Below are 18,332 nucleotides of genomic sequence, written 5' to 3' on the forward strand. Positions count from 1 at the left end.
ACTATGATTAAAAATCTTCCAACAACAACAACAAAAATCTTCCAACAAACAAAAGTCCAGGACCAGATGGCTTCACAGGTGAATTCTATCAAACATTTAGAGACCAGTTAACATCTATCCATCTGAAACTCTTCCAAAAAACTGCAGAGGGAAGAACACTCCCAAGCTCATTCTAGTAGGTCACCATAACCCTGATAACCAAAACCAGACAAAGATACCACAAAAAAAAAAAAAATTACAGGTCAATATCACTGATGAACATAGGCGCAAAAATTCTCAACAAAATACTAGCAAGCTGAATCCAATTGTACATTAAAAGGATCATATACAATGATCAAGTGGGATTTATTCCAGTGATGCAAGGATTCTTCAGCATGCACAAATCAATCAGTGTGATACACCACATTAACAAACTGAAGAATAAAAACCATATGATCATCTCAATGGATGCAGAAAAAGGTTTTGACAAAATTCAACACTGACTTATGATAAAAGTTCCCCAGAAAGTGGGAATAGAGGGAACTTACCTCAATGAATAAAGGCCATGCAAGACAAACCCACAGCCAACATCATTCTCATCAATGAAAAGCTGAAAACATTTCCTCTTAGATTAAGAACAAGGCAAGGATGCCCAGTGTCACCACTTTTATTCAACATATTTTGGAAGTCCTAGCCACAGCAATCAGAGAAGAAAAAGAAATAAAAGAAAACCAAATTGGAAAAGAAGATGTAAAACTGTCATTGTTTGCAGATGACATGATATTATATATAGAAAATCCTAAATATTTTATCAGAAAACTACTAGAGCTGATCAATGCATTTGGTAAAGTTGCAGAATACAAAATTAATGCACAGAAATCACTTGCATCCCTATACACTAACAACAAAAGATCAGAAAGAGAAATTAAAGAAACAATCCCATTTATCATTCCATAAAAAAGAATAAAATACCTAGGAATAAAGCCATCTAAGGAGACAAAAGACCTCTACTCTGAAAAGTATAAGATGCTGATGAAAGAAATCAGAGATGACACAAACAGTTGTTCTTGGATTGGAAGAATCAATACTGTCAAAAGGACTTAGTACTCAAGGCAATCTACAGATTCAATGCAATTCCTATCAAATTACCAATGGCATTTTTCATAGAAGGAGAGCAAAAAATTTTTTAAATTTGTATTGAAACACAAAAGACCCTGAATAGTCAAATCAATCTTGAGAAAGAAAAGCAGAGCTGTAGGAATCAGACCCCCTGACTTCATACTATACTACAAAGCAACAGTAATCAAAACAATAAGGTACTGGCACAAAAACAGAAATATCAATGAATGGAATAGGATAGAAAACTCAGAAATAAACTCACACACCTATTGTCAATTAATCTACAACAAGGGAGGCTAGAATATACAATGGAGAAAAAGACAGTCTCTTCAATAAGTGGCACTGGGAAAGCTGGAAAGCTACATATAAAAGAATTAAATTAGGACACTCCCTAACACCAAATACAAAAATAAACTCAAAATGGATTAAAAACTTAAATATAAGGCTAAATACTATAAAACTCTTAGAGGAAAACATAAGCATAACACTCTTTGGCATGAATCACAGCAAGATCTTTTTTGACCCATCTCCTAGAGTAAGGGAAATAAAAACAAAAATAAACAAATGAGACCTAAGGAAACTTAAATGCTTCTGCACAGTAAAGGAAACCATCAACAATACAAAAAGACAACCCAAAGAGGGAGAAAATATTTGCAAATGATGTGATCGAGAAGGGATTAGTCTCCAAAATATGCAAACAGCTCATGCAGCTCTAGGTCAAAAAAAACAAGCAACCCAATCAGAAAGTGGGCAGAATACCTAAACAGATAGCTCTCCAAAGAAGACATACAGATGGCCAAGGAGCATATGAAAAGATGCTCAACATCATTAATTATCAGAGAAATGCAAATCGAAACTACAATGAAGTATCATCTCCCAGCAGTCGAATGGCCATCATCAAAAAGTCTACAAACAATAAATGCTGGAGTGGGTGTGGAGAAAAGGGAACCCTTCTACACTGTTGGTGGGAATGTAAATTGGTACAACTACTATGGAGAACAGCATGGGGATTCCTTAAAAAACTTAAAATAGAACTACCATATGACCCAGCAATCTCACTCCTGGGCATATATCCAGAGAAAACCATAATCCAAAAGGATACAAGCACCCTAATGGTCATTGCAGCATATTTACAATTGCCAAGTCATGGAAGCAAGCTAAATGTCCATTGACAGAGGAATGGATAAAGATGATGTGGTATATATATACAATGGAATATTATTCAGCCATGAAGAAGAATGAAATAATGCCATTTGCAGCAACATGGATGGACCTAGAGATTCTCATACTAGGTGAAGTAAGTCAGACAGAGAAAGAAAAATATTATATGGTATCACTTGTATGTGGAACCTAATTTTAAAAAAGATACAGCTGCATAGCACAGGGAGATCAGCTTGGTGCTTTGTGACCACCTAGAGGAGTGGGATAGGGAGGGTGGGAGGGAGAGGCCAGAGGGAGTGGATATGGGGATATACATATACATATAGCTGATTCACTTTGTTATACAGCAGAAACTAATACAACATTGTAAAGCAAGTATACTCCAATAAAGATGTGAAAAAAAAAAGATAAAAGTGAACTCATTTACAAAACAGAAGCAGACTTATAGATATTGAAAACAAACTTATGGTTAACAAAGGGGAGACGTGGCACCGGTGGGATAAATCAGGAGCTTGGGATGAATACCTGCACACTGCTATATATAAGATGGATAACCAAAAAAGACCTACTGTATAGCACAGGAAACTGTATTCAATATTCTGTGATAACCTATATGAGAAAAGAATCTAAAAAAGAATGATTATATTTATATGTATAGCTGAATCACTTTGCTGTACAACTGAAATAACACAACATTGTAAATCAACTATACTCCAAAGAAATTAAAATATTAAAAAAAAATTTTTAGAAACCTGTCTGAAGATTTCAAAATAACCAGACAATATAGAACATTTTTCAGCATTTAATTCAGGAAAGAAAATTGGAAATTTCAAGCTCTTATGATCTTAATACTCAGTTTAACTTCACAAATTCCTATTTGCTCTAAGAAAGTTCAATTTTATCTCCTCTTAGAGAATGTCCATGAAACATCCACCTGGCATTTCACTTTGAGTATCCTGGGAAAGGGAAGTATACTCTACACTTGTGGATTCATAAATCACTTGTGCTATGTGGAATAGAACAATTATACATAGCTGAAGTGTATAGATTGGTATATATAAAACCAACAGAAAGCACTTGGGCAGAAACACATCCAGAATCTGAAAACCAAGTCACACTGAGATCATATACCTAAATTTAGTTTTCTAGAAACTTACCAGGAACCAAAGTACATTGTTTTTAATGGTATCCCAGATAAAAATGGATGTCAAAGGGCATTGAGTCCAATCACTCTTCTGAAGCATGGAAGACAAGTTGAAACAGCAAATGGTTTGGATTCCAGGGTCTCAGTAATTAGCTACATTTCCATCAAGGAAATGGGAATAAAATTACCTGATTTCAAGCACTGGATTGCTGCCCTTCTCAACTCCTAATCTGTTCTCTCTACAACCTTGGAGATCTTTTTAAAGTACAAATCTGGTCAAGTCACTCCTCTGCTTAAAACTCTTCAATGTCTTTCTTTGCTCTTAGGGTTAAGTTGAAATCCCTTAACATGAATTACAGCTTCAGTTGTTCTGACTTCAGTCTATCTCTTCATCCTCATTTTAGTCCACTCCTCCTGTTGCTCTAATACTCTCATCAGGTCCTTTTGACCTCAGTACTAGTCTATTGTAATAAACTGTTTATTTGTATACATCTACCATCTGGTCTGTAGTCTCCTCCATGGCAAAGATCATATTTATGCTGTTTATTGTTGTAACATTAGTGACTATCATAGTGCTTGGAATATAGTAGGTACTCTACAAGTACTTGTTGAAAGAAGGGAAGGAGGGAGGAACACAGAAACAGATGGAGGAAAAGTGTTAATTTTGAGGATAGACCAAACATAAAAATATTTTTATAAAGTATTATTAGAAATTATAAGATTTGAGACCAGTAAGAGAAAGTATCTTTTATAATCTACCCAGACGACATCTCAATTTGTTCATCTATGTCTCCATTTGTATTTTGGTGGGGGAGAGGAGGGGGGAAAGATCATAACAGAACAAAATATTTCAATGCTCACAATGTTTTAAATGATTCAATTCTTCAGACTTTATTGATCACCAAGGATAATTACAAACTCCCACCAATGTGAAAAAGATTATTAAAACTCAAAGACAACACCCAAATGCACAGAGTCTGTGTGGCTTGTGGGGTTTCCTTTATTGGTCACATGTAAACAAAGCCAGCTATAGCAATGATATTTAAGCTCAGGGTATAACTCCTCACATGGTTGATCCATTCTTTACACATCATTTTTTTAAAATGGAGTTTCTATAAATCTACCCTAACTTATACAAACAGGAAACATATGTATTAGCTCCATGATGGGAAAAATCATAACCATGGTAGGAGTATATAGGTGAGGTGGTTGATCTTCAGGAACTTTTCCTTACCCCATGGTCTAGAGAACAAAGTGCAGTGATCTAGAGCACTGATCTAGAGAAGCTTCTTAATTCCATTTAATATGGAAATCATTGTCAGATCATATGTATTATGCCCAGAATTGTGTTAGAAAAATTGGGAGAAATTTAAAAGAAGCAAAACCCTTATATAAATACCCTAAAAATGACATGTAGTTCTTAAACAACTTTATCTTGATTTTATATTTGTAATTTCTTCCCCTTTCTCATGTGCTCCTCAGGAATCTGGAAATACTTGTCTTTTATCTAAGAAACCTTAACTTCCCTCTGTAAAGATGTGGTATCCAAAGCTTCAAAGTGTCACCATTTTGTTTGTTATTATAAATCAACATTTATTATCTATGTATTTAAAGTTTCTGCTTCTGGGGTTTTTTTGTTAGCCTGGGTTAACATGGTTGTCATGCTAATAAAAATATCCATGGTCGCCATTTCTACTTTACTGTTTTACAATGTGATTTCTAAGTCATTTAAATCATGGAACTAATGAAATAGCTTGTACACCAAAGCTTAGCATTAGGCCAAAGTCTACCAAGTAGGAGATATTCATACTATTTTCTTAGTATAGAGATATTTATCTTATCAGTACATTTATTCATTAATTTGATAAGTATTTATAGAGTGCTTATTATGTGCTAAACATTTTTTTGTAAGTTCTGGAGGTATAATGATGAGCCAAGAAGACCTGGTCTCTGCCCATATGGCACTTAATAGCTAGTGCCTGGAGCTTGACATCTACCAGGCACAAAGCAAAGATGACTTCAACTGTCAAAATGTGTAGAGTTGTCAAATATGACCTTTAAGATAAATAGAGTTTGAAGTTTTACTCTGTACCCAGTATATATTTAACTTTAGAGAGTCCCTATTTATATTCATTATTTAGAAGAATAAAAACAGACAATTATCTTTTCTATCTTATTCCTTTGATTTTTATAAACATTGAGAAACATTTTGAAAATGTTAGGATTTCTAGTGTGTTGCAGACCCTTAACATTTACTCTCCTGTATTTTTTTCTTTTTTTTTGATTTTTGGCTGCATTGGGTCTTTGTTGCTGTGCGCAGGCTTTCTCTAGTTGTGGCGAGCGGGGGTTACTCTTCATTCAAGTGTACAGGCTTCTCATTGTGGTGGCTTCTCTTGTTGCACAGCATGCACTCTAGGCGTGCGGGCTTCAGTAGTTGTGGCACGTGGGCTCAGTAGTTGTGGCACATGGGCTTAGTTGCTCCACGGCATGTGGGATCTTCCTGGACCAGGGCTCGAACCCATGTCCCCTGCACTGGCAGGTGGATTCTTAACCACTGTGCCACCAGGGAAAACACTGCTCTCCTGTATTTTAAACAGGAATACCTAAGGAGGACAGAGACTGTGGGAAATGATAAACCTGCATTTACCTCTCAGTCAAGTCAGGTTTTCCGTGTACTTTCTTAGGGTACAAATTACATTTTGTGTCATAATTGCTATCTTTCAGACTGGATGGATCTACTCATATTATCTTAGACAATAACAGGATCAAGAAAAAAATAGAGTCTCACAAGTGACAGGCTATTAGTATAACGCAATGCCAAAGACAGGGGGAGAAGGCCAAAGAACACTTACTGGTAAGTGGTTGGGCTGACATTGATGCGTCGAGGGTGACTTCCCGATTCGAATTTGCTTGCCAGAGTGACATTATTTCCAAACAGGCAATATCGTGGCATTCTTACCCCAACAACTCCAGCCAGCACAGAGCCTGAGTGAATGCCTATTCTCATCTAAAAAAGAAAAGGAAAAGGATATATTTATGTTTTCATTTGGTATGCTATTATTTTAATAAGAGGTACTGCTGAACCATTAAACTCCTAGCTCCTCAAAGATAGGGACTGGGGTCTTGGTCATTTTTGTGAGCCAAATATCTGGACTATTATATCAGTAGTATCAATGAACATGGATGGTGTGGAATAAATGAACAAATGGATTAATTATAAGAAAAAAAACTACATTTAATTTTCTATTGTAACACAATAAATCCAGTTGTGTTACAATTTAAATCAGGTTTTATTTGTATCTAGTATGCTCTAATAAATGGAAAATGTATTATTCTCCCTCCAGTTATTCTAACATAAAACCCTATTTTTTCCTTCATAGCATTAAACACAATTGTAAATTAAATATTTATATTTCTGTTTATCTGTTCATTTAAAATAGTTTTCTCTCTGTTTATTTCAGATCACTTCTATTTCCACATTTACTGATCTTTTCTTTTGTAATGCCTTATCTTTTGCTAATCACATCCAGTGTATTTTTCTTCTTAGATATTGTGATTTTCCTTTCTCAAAGTTCAATTCGAACTTTTTTTTTTTAATCTTTCAGGTATTAAATTAACTTTTGAATATATGGAATACAATTAAAATAACCGTTTTAATATTTTTGTCTGCTAATTCTAACATATGCTCCAGTTCTGTATCAATTTTGATTGACTGATTTTTCTCATTATTATGGGTCATATTTTTCAGCTTTTCTGAATGTCTAGTAAATTTTGGTTGGATGTTAGGTATCATGAATTGACTTTGTTGAGTGCTGGATATGTTTTATATTCTTATAAATATTCTTGAGCTTTGTCCTGGGATGCAGTCAAGGTACTTGGAAAGTTTTTTCTTTTTTCCTTTCAAGTCTTGCTTTTTAAAATTTGTTAGGCAAGTCTTGAGCTGTGTTTCATGTAGGGCTAATTATTCCCCACTAGTGAGGCAAGAACCCTCTGAGTACTATACCCAATGCCTATGATTTATGAGGTTTTCCAGTTCTCCTGATGGGTTCTGGCATTTTTCTAAGTCTTGTGTGAGTTCAAGGAACTTTTTCTCTAATCCTTTCAGGTATTTTTCCCTGTTGGGCTCAGGTAGTTTTCTCACATATAAACAACAATCAGTAAGTTAAGAAACATATAGGAGGCTCCTTGGAAGATCTCTGGTGGTCTTTTTGCTCCCCTATCCTTAGTGGTACTCTGTCTGTGAATTCTAGTTTTTTTGCTCTCCATAGACTCTCAGCTTCATCTCTTCAACTTGGGGAGTTTGTTGGGTTCCTCCTGATTTGTCCTTCCCTGCACTGCAGCTTGAATGTACCCCAAAGAAATACGCCAGGGAAATCATATGTTTCATTTTGTTCCCTGTCTCTCAGGCATCACTGTCTTCCATTGCCTAATGTCCAATGTCATGAAACTGTCCTTTTTTTTTAAAGTATTTATTTATTTATTTATGGCTGTGTTGGGTCTTCGTTTCTGTGCAAGGGCTTTCTCTAGTTGTGGCAAGCGGGGGCCACTCTTCATCGCGGTGCACGGGCCTCTCACTGTCGCGGCCTCTGTTGTTGCAGAGCACAGGCTCCAGACGCGCAGGCTCAGTAGTAGTGGCTCACGGGCCCAGCTGCTCCGCGGCACATGGGATCTTCCCATACCAGGGCTCGAACCCGTGTCCCCTGCATTGGCAGGCAGACTCCCAACCACTGCGCCACCAGGGAAGCCCGAAACTGTCCTTTTGTACATTTTGTCCAGATTTTTAATTGTTGAGGCTGGGAGTGTAAACCCAGCCTGTTCTTTCATATTGGCTGGGAGAAGAAATGAGATGTACTTTTTTTAAAGAACACAAACTATCTTAAAAATTAGGCCTATTTCTGATGAGAGATTGCCTGTTTGGATTTAAAGACAAAAAAAAATGTAATTGTTATTGCAAGTTCCTATGCCTGATGCACAGTGAGGCCAAAAGAACCAAAACATTGGAGTTGGGGGTAGAGAAAGGTTTATTGCAGAGTGATGCAAGGATACAGGTGGCTCATGCTCTAAGAAAACCCTGAGGTTCCTGAAGGGTTTTGGCAGAGCATTTTTAAAAGCCAGGTGAGGGAGGGGGTTTGCAGGGTATGTGATCAGCTCATGCACAATTCTCTGATTGGATGATTGTGAGGTAACAGGGAGGTGTCACAAGGGTTAACATTATCAGTCCTTAGTCTCCAAGAGGCCTGGGGCTATGTGCTCATGGTCATGAAGTAGTTAACTTCTTCCATTTGGTGGGGACTTTTCACATCTGTAAAACAACTAAGGGAATGTGCATCAAATACTGTTATCTAGGTACTTCAGAGAGGAGCTATGGCAGAGGATATGGGGAAGGCCTGTTTCAGGAAGGCCCCATAGGGTCCCGCTCAGTTACATAATGAATGGTAGTATTTCTTATAAACAAACATAACGCACTTTTCTCTAAAATTAGCAAAGCATTTTGAAAAATTTTATTATATTTCTTTGCTTTCAGAAGGTCTATTTATATTAAATTACCTTGTGCAATATAAGATTGTCTAAAAACACCCAGACCTTAAATACTAAGATTGTCATGTTAGACCTGTGATCTTTTTAAGCAGTAAAAGAGCAGAAATGAGTATCAAACCGACACATTTTACAGCCACTATATTCTGTGCTTTTAGTCTGAGAAGAATACTCCATACCCCACCAACTATACTGAAGGCTTATATGGTTCCACCCCTGCCTCTTTTCAAAAGACCTGAGGCTGTTCTTTTTTTTTAAACTAAATTGTCATAATAAGAATTATTATAACCTAAAAAGCCTGAAGATAAAAACCCTGGTATTCTTGAGAAGGCGGATGGAGAAATGGTTATTTAAAAAACCCTTATCTCTTAGAAGACTACCTTAAAACATACACAAGAATATCAACAAACACAAAAATAGCACAGATTCGCTGTTACTGTCACTATAATGGAACAGGACTCAGAAAAAAGTATTTACTTTTGGATATAAGGAGATACCATTGAGAACTTACAAGCTGAATCATCAGACTCTGTTTTCTTTTACATTTCTTTCAACAACTTCTTGAGACTTCCCAGGAGTTGTTACCTTATAAGGAAGTCACTGATTGCCACATTCAGAATCTGCCTCTTGCATCTAGCAGTTAGACAAAGTAGAGAACTACTTTTTTTTTCTTTTTTTTAACATCCTTATTGGAGTATAATTGTTTTAAAATGGTGTGTTAGTTTCTGCTTTATAACAAAGTGAATCAGCTATACATATACATATATCCCCATATCTCCTCCCTCTTGTGTCTCCCTCCCACCCTCCCTACCCCACCTCTCTAGGTGGTCACAAAGCACCGAGTTGATCTCCCTGTGCTATGCAGCTGCTTTCCACTAGCTATCTATTTTACATTTGGTAGTGGATATATGTCCATGCCACTCTCTCACTTCGTCCCAGCTTACCCTTCCCGCTCCCCGTGTCCTCAAGTCCATTCTCTAAGTCTGCATCTTTATTGCTGTCCTGCCCCTAGGTTCTTCAGAACCTTTTTTTTTTTTAGATTCCATATATATGTTTTAGCATACGGTATTTGTTTTTCTCTCTCTGACTTACTTCACTCTGTATGACAGACACTAGGTCCATCCACCTCACTACAAATAACTCAATTTTGTTTCTTTTTATGGCCAATATTCCATTGTATATATGTGCCACATCTTTGTTTTTTTTTTTTTTTTTGGATGTGTTGGGTCTTCATTTCTGTGCGAGGGTTTTCTCTAGTTGCCGCGAGCGGGGACCACTCTTCATCGCGGTGCGCGGGCCTCTCACTGTCGCGGCCTCTCTTGATGCAGAGCACAGGCTCCAGATGCGCAGGCTCAGTAGTTGTGGCTCACGGGCTTAGTTGCTCTGCGGCATGTGGGATCTTCCCAGACCAGGGCTCGAACCCGTGTCCCCTGCATTGGCAGGCAGATTCTCAACCACTGCGCCACCAGGGAAGCCCTGTGCCACATCTTTAGAGAGCTACTTTTAACTGTCAATGAGAGATTTAGATTCATTTTGGCAAGATTAAAATTTATTTAATTGGTTAACCAAGTAGTAACGTTTGCATCCATCTGGTCAGTATACTCTAGCTAAAGAGGATTGCTTTGCACTAAACCAGTGGTTGTCAGCTGGGGCCATCTGTGCCCCTCAGTGGACATTTGACAATGTCTTGAGACATTTTTTATTTTTACAGCTGGGATGGAGAACTATTATTGGCATCTATTCAGTAGAGCTAGAGATTCCTAGGACACCTTCCCCACGTGAAAGAATTTTCCAGTTCAAAATATCAATAGTGCTGAGGTTGAGAAACCTGCATTAAACAGACCTCTGGCAACTTATAAACACTTAGCAGAGCAACACACACACACACACACACACACACACACACACAAATAAATGCTTTAATAAGATCAGTGCTTTGGTAAATAACATTAGACTTCACTTTTTAGAGAAAGTTCATGAAAAAATTGTGTTTGTCCTAGGAATTTATTGAAAAACACAATAACTTTAGGATTTATCTTGAGGTTAGGATATCTATTACTCAATCTCCCATACCTATATGAAATGTATGAAATAATGCAAAACTCTGGGACATATCAAAATCCCCAGTAATCAACGGGTTCAGTTATTCTCATAATACTCTACTGATTATTTATTTGCCAAGGCACATAAACAACTGCCTTTCTAGATAACATGCCTCCTGCAGCTCTTAAAAATAGAAGGCTTATATAGTTCAACCTCAGCTAGTCAAAACTCGTCTGATTTAGTTTAGTCCAGCTCCCTCATTTTACAAATAAACTGAAGTCAAGAGGAGCACAATGAAAAGAGCAAATTAGTGTTTGGGCCAGCTGTAGGCCATAGGTCAGTTGGCTCTGGGTTCAGTAAACTAAAAAAGACACCCAAATTAAAAAGGTCCTCAGTTTGTTTCTGCAAGGCCCATCAGACTAAGGCTTACTTTTGGGAAAGCCAGAGGGCTATAGAAAATATAGTCTCCACTCTTACAGGGCACACACAAAATCTCACACTCTGGGACCCAGAGCAGAAGCAGTAATTTGAAAGGAGCCTGGGTCAGATCCACCTACTGATTTTGGAGACCATCCAGAGAGGCAGGAGGCAACTGGAGCTTACCCTGGGGGCATAAACACTGGTGGCAGCACTTTTGGGGAACTCTTTGTATGAGAAGGATGATGGTGCTGGCAAGCAGCATTTTGGAATCCTCCATCTAGCTTATTAGCAATAGGACCCAGCCCTGCCCACTAGCCTGTCTGCACCAAGAGTAGGACACCTCAGGCCAAGCAGCTAGCTGGGCAGGGACACAGGCCTACCCACCAGCAGTCCAGCTGCCTTAAGACCACCTGTGCCCACAGACACCCTGGGACCCAGTCCTGCCTCCAACTGGCAGACAACTATTCCAAGACCACCAGGGCCCTGCAGCCAGAGACCACCCTAGACTGAGCTCTGCCCACCAGTAGGCTAACATCAGCTTCAAAATTCTCCTGGGACCAGGCCTTACCTCTGCCTACCAGTGAACAGACACCAGCATCAGGACTACCACAGTCTCACAGCTTGCTCGTCAGGACCCAGCCCACCCACCAGCAGGCTGCACCAACTCAAGGACCCCTTGGGCCCCAGCCTCACCCACCAGCAGGGCAAAACCAGCTCTGGGACAATCTTGGGCCCCATAACCCCCAGGATCCAGCCCCACCCACTAGCAGACTGACACAAGCTTTGGGACACCTCAGCTGCAACCAACTGTGTCAGGAATCAGCCCTGCCCATCAGCAGGCTGACACTAGATCTGGAACCCCCAATTCCACAACTACCAATCTTGGAATCAAGCTCCACCCTCCAGTGGGCTGGCAGTAGCCCTGGGGTCCCCCAGAGCCCTGCAGCTAGCCACTTTGTGACTTTACCCTGCCTGCCAGTGGCTGGTAGCCTGTAAACTGACAAGACCAAGACCTGTCATGCCTACCAGATCACATACAGCAGTCAGCCAGCCACAATACAATGACTTACATAGCCCACATTGGGGGCACCCCTAGAGCATAGAGATCTGCAGAGTGCACTGCTAGGAACATAGAAACATAGAACATAGAAAATCTCCTACACAAGGCTACTTCTCCAAGGTGGGGAAATGTAACCAACCTACTAAATACATAGAAATAAAAACAGCAAATTAGGCAAAATGAGGCAGTAGAAGATTATGAATCAAAGAAAGGCACAAGATAAAACCCCAGAAGAACTAAGAGAAGTTGAGATAAGCAATCTACCTGATAAAAAAAGAAAATTACTAACCAATATCACTGATGAACATAGATGCAAAAAACAATCAACAAAATATTAGCAAACAGAATTCAAAAAAATGATACACCATGATCAAGTGGGATTTACCACAGGCCTGCAAAGATGGCTCAATATCTGAGAACCAATCAATGTGATACACCATATTAACAAACAAGAAGTGGTGTGATGAATTGGGAGATTGGGACTGACATACATACACTAATATGTATAAAATGGATAACTAATAAGAACCTGCTGTATAAAAAAATAAAATAAAATTCAAAAAAAAATCATATGATCATCTCAGGAGATGCAGAAAAAGTTTTTGACAAAATTCAACAAACATTTTTGATAAAAAAACTTTCAACAGAGTGGTTATTGAGCAAACATACTCCAACATAATAAGGGCCATATGTGACAAACCCATGGCCAACATTACACTCAACAGTGAAAAGCTGAAAGTATTTCCTCTAAGATTAGGAACAAGACAAGGATGCCTACTTGTGACACTTTTATTCAACATACTATTAGAAGCCCTAGCCACAGCAATCATACAAGAAAAAGAAATAAAGGATTCCAAATTGGAAAGGAAGAAGTGAAACTGTCACTGTTTGCAGATGACATGATACTATACATAGAAAATCCTAAAGATGCCACCAAAACCTATATATATAACTCATCAATGGATTCAGTCAACTTGCAGGAGACAAAATTAAAATACAGAAATTTGTTGCATTTCTATACTCTAACAACAAAGTATCAGAGAAATTAAGAAAACACTCCCATTTATAATTGCATTAAAAAGAATAAAATACCTAGGCATAAATCTAACCAAGGAGGTAAAAGACCCATACTCAGAAAACTAAAAGACTCTGATAAAAGAAATTGAGGAAGACACAAACAGATGGAAAGATATACCATTTTCATGGATTGGAAGATTGAATATTGTTAAAATGATCATACTACTCAAGGCAATCTACAGATCAATGGAATTCCTATCAAAATATCAATGGCATTTGTGGAAACACCAAAGACTCTGAATATCCAAAATAATCTTGAGAAAGAAGAACAAAGCTGAGGGTATCATATTCCTGATTTTGAACTGATTTGAACAGTAGTCAAAACAGTACAATACTGGCAGAAAAGAGACACATAGATCAATGGAACAGAGTAGGGAGCCCAGAAACCCACTCTTATTTTCATGCAAGAATATGCAATGATGAAAAGACAGCCTCTACAATAAATGGTGCTACATGAAAAAGAATCAGACTGGACAACTCTCTCAACCATGTAGAAAAATCAACTCAAAATGGATTGAAGACTGAATTTAAGAACAAAAGCCATAAAATTTCTAGAAGAAAACATGGCAGTAGGTTCTTTGACATGTCTTAGTAATTACTTTTTGAATATGTCTCCTCAGGCAAGGGAAGCAAAAGCATGAATAGACAAACAGTACTACATCAAACGAAAAAGATTTGCACAGAGAAGGAAAAGATCAACAAAAGGAAAAGAACACTTACTCAATGGGAGAAGCTATTTGCAAGTGATATATCTAGTAAGGAGTTAATATCCAAAATACACAAAGAACTCATAAAACTCAACATCAAAACGACAACCCAATTAAAAAAATAGGCAGATGATCTGAATAGATATTTTCCAAGGAAGACACACAGATGGCCAACAGGCACACGAAAAAGATGCTAATCATCAGGGAAGTGCAAATAAAAACCACAATAATATATCACCTCATACCTGTCCAAATGGCTTTTATCAAAAAGACAGCAAGTAACAATTGTTGGAATGAATGTGGAGAAAAGGGAACACTTGTGCACTGTTGGTGAGAATGTAAAATGGTGCAGTCACTACAGAAAACAGTATGGATATTTCACAAAAATTTTAAAATAGAACTATCACATGATTCAGAAATTCCACTCCTGACTATTTATCTAAAGAAAATTAAAACATAAATTAGAAAAGATATATGTATCCCAAATATTAATTGCAACATTATTTACAATAGCTAAGATATGGAGCAACCTAAGCATTAATCACCAGATGATAGATAAAGAAGCTATGAGATATATATATAAATACACACACATATATATAAAATAAATATATAATGAGTATATTATACATTTACTTATAATATAAACACACATATATATTTATATGTATTTATATTATATATATTATATATTATACAATATTATATATTTATATATAAATAAAATAAATATATAATAAATAAATAATATGGAATATTACTCAGCCATAAAAAAGAATGAAATTTCACCATGTGTGACAACATGGATGGACCTAGAGGGTATTATGCTAAGTGAAATAAGACCAACTGAGAAAGACAAACACTGTATGATTTCACTATATGTGGAATCTAAAGAACAAAATATATGAACAAACAGAAAACAGAAAAAAAGTTATAGATACAGAGAGGAGTGTTGTGGGGAGAGGTAAGAAATAGGTGGGGGGGGGGGGGTTAAGAGGTATAAACTTCCAGTTGCAATACAAACGAGTCACAGTATAAATATACAGTGTGGGCCTGATTGCTCCAGCTCCGTTTTTCTTTCTCAAGATTGCTTTGGCTATTTGAGGTCTGTTGTTTCCATACAAATTGTGCAATTTTTTGTTCTAGTTCAGTGAAAAACGCCATTCATAGTTTCATAGGGATTGCATTGAATCTGTAGATTGCTTTGGGTAGTATAGTCATTTTCACAATGCTGATTCTTCCACTCCAAGAGCATGGTATATCTCTCCATCTGTTTGTATCATCTTTAATTTCTTTCATCAGTGTCTCATAGTTTTCTGCACACAGGTCTTTTGCCTCCTTTGGTAGGTATGTTCCTAAGTATTTTATTCTTTTTGTTGCAAGGATAAATGAGATTTTTTTCCTTAATTTCTCTTTCAGATATTTCATCATTAGTGTATAGGGATGCAAGAGATTTCTGTGCATTAAATTTGTATCCTGCTACTCTACCAAATTCATTGATTAGCTCTGGTAGTTTTCTGGTAGCATCTTTAGGATTCTCTGTGTATAGTATCATGTCATCTGCAAAGAGTGACAATTTTACTTCTTGTATTCCAATTTGAATTCCTTCTATTTCTTTTTCTTCTCTGATTGCTGTGGCTAAAGCTATAGTAATCAAGACAGTATGGTACTGGCAAAAAACCACAAACTTAGATCAATGGAACAGAATAGAAAGCCCAGAGATAAATCCATGCACATATGGTCACCTTATCTTTGATAAAGGAGGCAAGACTACACTATGGAGAAAAATCAGCCTCTTCAATAAGTGGTGTTGGGAAAACTGGACAGCTACATGTAAAAGAATGAAATTAGAACACTTCCTAACACCATACACAAAATAAACTCCAAATGTATTAAAGACCTAAATGTAAGGCCAGACACTATCAAACTCTTAGAAGAAAACATAGGCAGAACACTCTATGACATAAATCACAGCAAGATCCTTTTTGAACCACCACATAGAGAAATGGAAATAAAAACAAAAATAAACAAATGGGACTTAATGAAACTTAAAAGCTTTTGCACAACAAAGGAAACCATAAACAAGACGAAAAGACAACCCTCAGAATGGGAGAAAATATTTGCAAATGAAGCAACTGACAAAGGCTTAATCTCCAAAACTACAAGCAACCCATGCAGCTCAATATCAAAAAAACAAACAACCTAAATCAAAAATGGGCAGAAGACCTAAATAGAGATTTCTCCAAAGAAGATATACAGATTGCCAACAAACACATGAAAGGATGCTCAATATCACTAATCATTAGAGAAATGCAAATCAAAACTACAATGAGGTAACACCCCACATTGGTCAGAATGGCCATCATCAAAAAATCTACAAACAATAAATGCTGGAGAGGGTGTGGAGAAAAGAGAACCCTCTTGCACTGTTGGTGGGAATGTAAATTGGTACAGCCAATATGGAGAACAGTATGGAGGATCCTCAAAAAACTTAAAATAGAACTGCCATATGACACAGCAATCCCACTCCTGGGCATATACCCAGAGAAAACCATCATTCAAAAAGATATATGCACCCCAATGTTCATTGCAGCACTATTTCCAATAGCCAGGTCATGGAAGCAAACTAAATGTCCATTAACAGACGAATGGATAAAGAAGGTGTGGTACATATATACAATGGAATATTACTCAACCATAAAAGGGAATGAAATAGTGCCATTTGCAGAGATGTGGATAGACCTAGAGACTGTCATTCAGAGTGAAGTAAGTCAGAAAGAGGAAAATAAATACCATATGCTAACCATATATTTGGAATCTAAAAAAAAAAAAAAAAGTTTCTGATGAACCTAGGGACAGGACAGGAATAAATTAACAGATGTAGAGAATGGACTTGAAGACATGGGGAGGGGGAAGCTGGAATGAAGTGCGAGAGTAGCATTGACATATATACATTACCAAATGTAAAATAGATAGCTAGTGGGAAGCAGCTGTCTAGCACAGGGAGATCAGCTCGGTGTTTTGAGACCACCTAGAGGTGTGGGATAGAGAGGGTGGAAGGGAGACACAAGAGGGAGGGGATATGGGGGTATATGTATGCATAGAGCTGATTCACTTTGTTTTACAGCAGAAACTAACACACAATTATAAAGCAATTATACTCCAATAAAGATGTTAAAATACATGTATATATATATATATATATACAGACACACTGTGGGGAATATAGTAACTATGTAATATCTTTGTATGGTGACATACAAAGATAGCATTATTGTGGTAATCATTCATTATTAGAAGTACTGTGGTAGTCATTTTGAAATGTATAGAAATATCGAATCACTATGTTGTGTAACAGGAATTGGAATAGTGTTGTAGATCAATTATACTTAATAAAAAAAAAAAAAAACCCTCAGAAACTTAGATCATTTTTTGTGTTTACCAGAGGTGGGAGTTGGGGTAGGGAAAATTGGATGAAGGGGGCCAAAGAGTACAAACTTCTAGTTATAAGACAAGTAAGTACTAGAGGTGTAATGTACAGCATGATCAATATAATTAACGCTGCTGTATGTTATGAAAGTTGTTAAGAGAATAAGTCCTAACTGTTCCCATCACAAGGAAATCTGTTTTTCTATTTTTACAATTTTGTGTATATGAGATGTTCACTAAACTTATTGTGGGACTCATTTCATGAGGTATGTAAGTCAAATCTTTGTTCTGTACCCCTTAAACTTATCAGTGTTGTATGTCAACTATGTCTAAATAAACTTGGGGGGGAAATTTCAAGCTATTGAAAAGTCTTTAATGGTTATAATAGTAGGGAGATTAAAATGATTATTCACATTGTTATGCAAGGTTGAGGAAAACAAATACTTCATCCTTATACCAGTATTAATTAATATTTATATAAGGTTTTATCATAAAATTCTCCTTTCACCAATAAAATCAGATTAATAAAATTTCTTTTTACATTGTTTTGTCTTGTCCTTTTATTCATAACTAATATTTCCCTGACAAGAAACAATCGATTAATGTTTTAAGTTCTAATTTCAAGAGCTCAGGATTCTTAGGAAGAATAAGATCAACT

At 37.0% G+C, this 18,332-nt stretch overlaps 1 protein-coding gene across 1 annotated transcript in view; it reads right to left on the reverse strand.

Moving 5' to 3' along the window:
• GUCY1A2 (guanylate cyclase 1 soluble subunit alpha 2) overlaps positions 1-18,332 on the reverse strand; it is a 415,463-nt gene that overhangs the window by 43,575 nt on the left and 353,556 nt on the right. The window contains exon 7 of the mRNA XM_036861930.1: positions 6,256-6,410. Within this exon, the coding sequence (XP_036717825.1) occupies positions 6,256-6,410 (155 nt within the window). The remainder of the gene's footprint in view (positions 1-6,255; positions 6,411-18,332) is intronic.

This window comes from Balaenoptera musculus, chromosome 8 (assembly GCF_009873245.2).
Source record: "Balaenoptera musculus isolate JJ_BM4_2016_0621 chromosome 8, mBalMus1.pri.v3, whole genome shotgun sequence".
NCBI classification, from domain to species: Eukaryota; Metazoa; Chordata; class Mammalia; order Artiodactyla; family Balaenopteridae; genus Balaenoptera; species Balaenoptera musculus.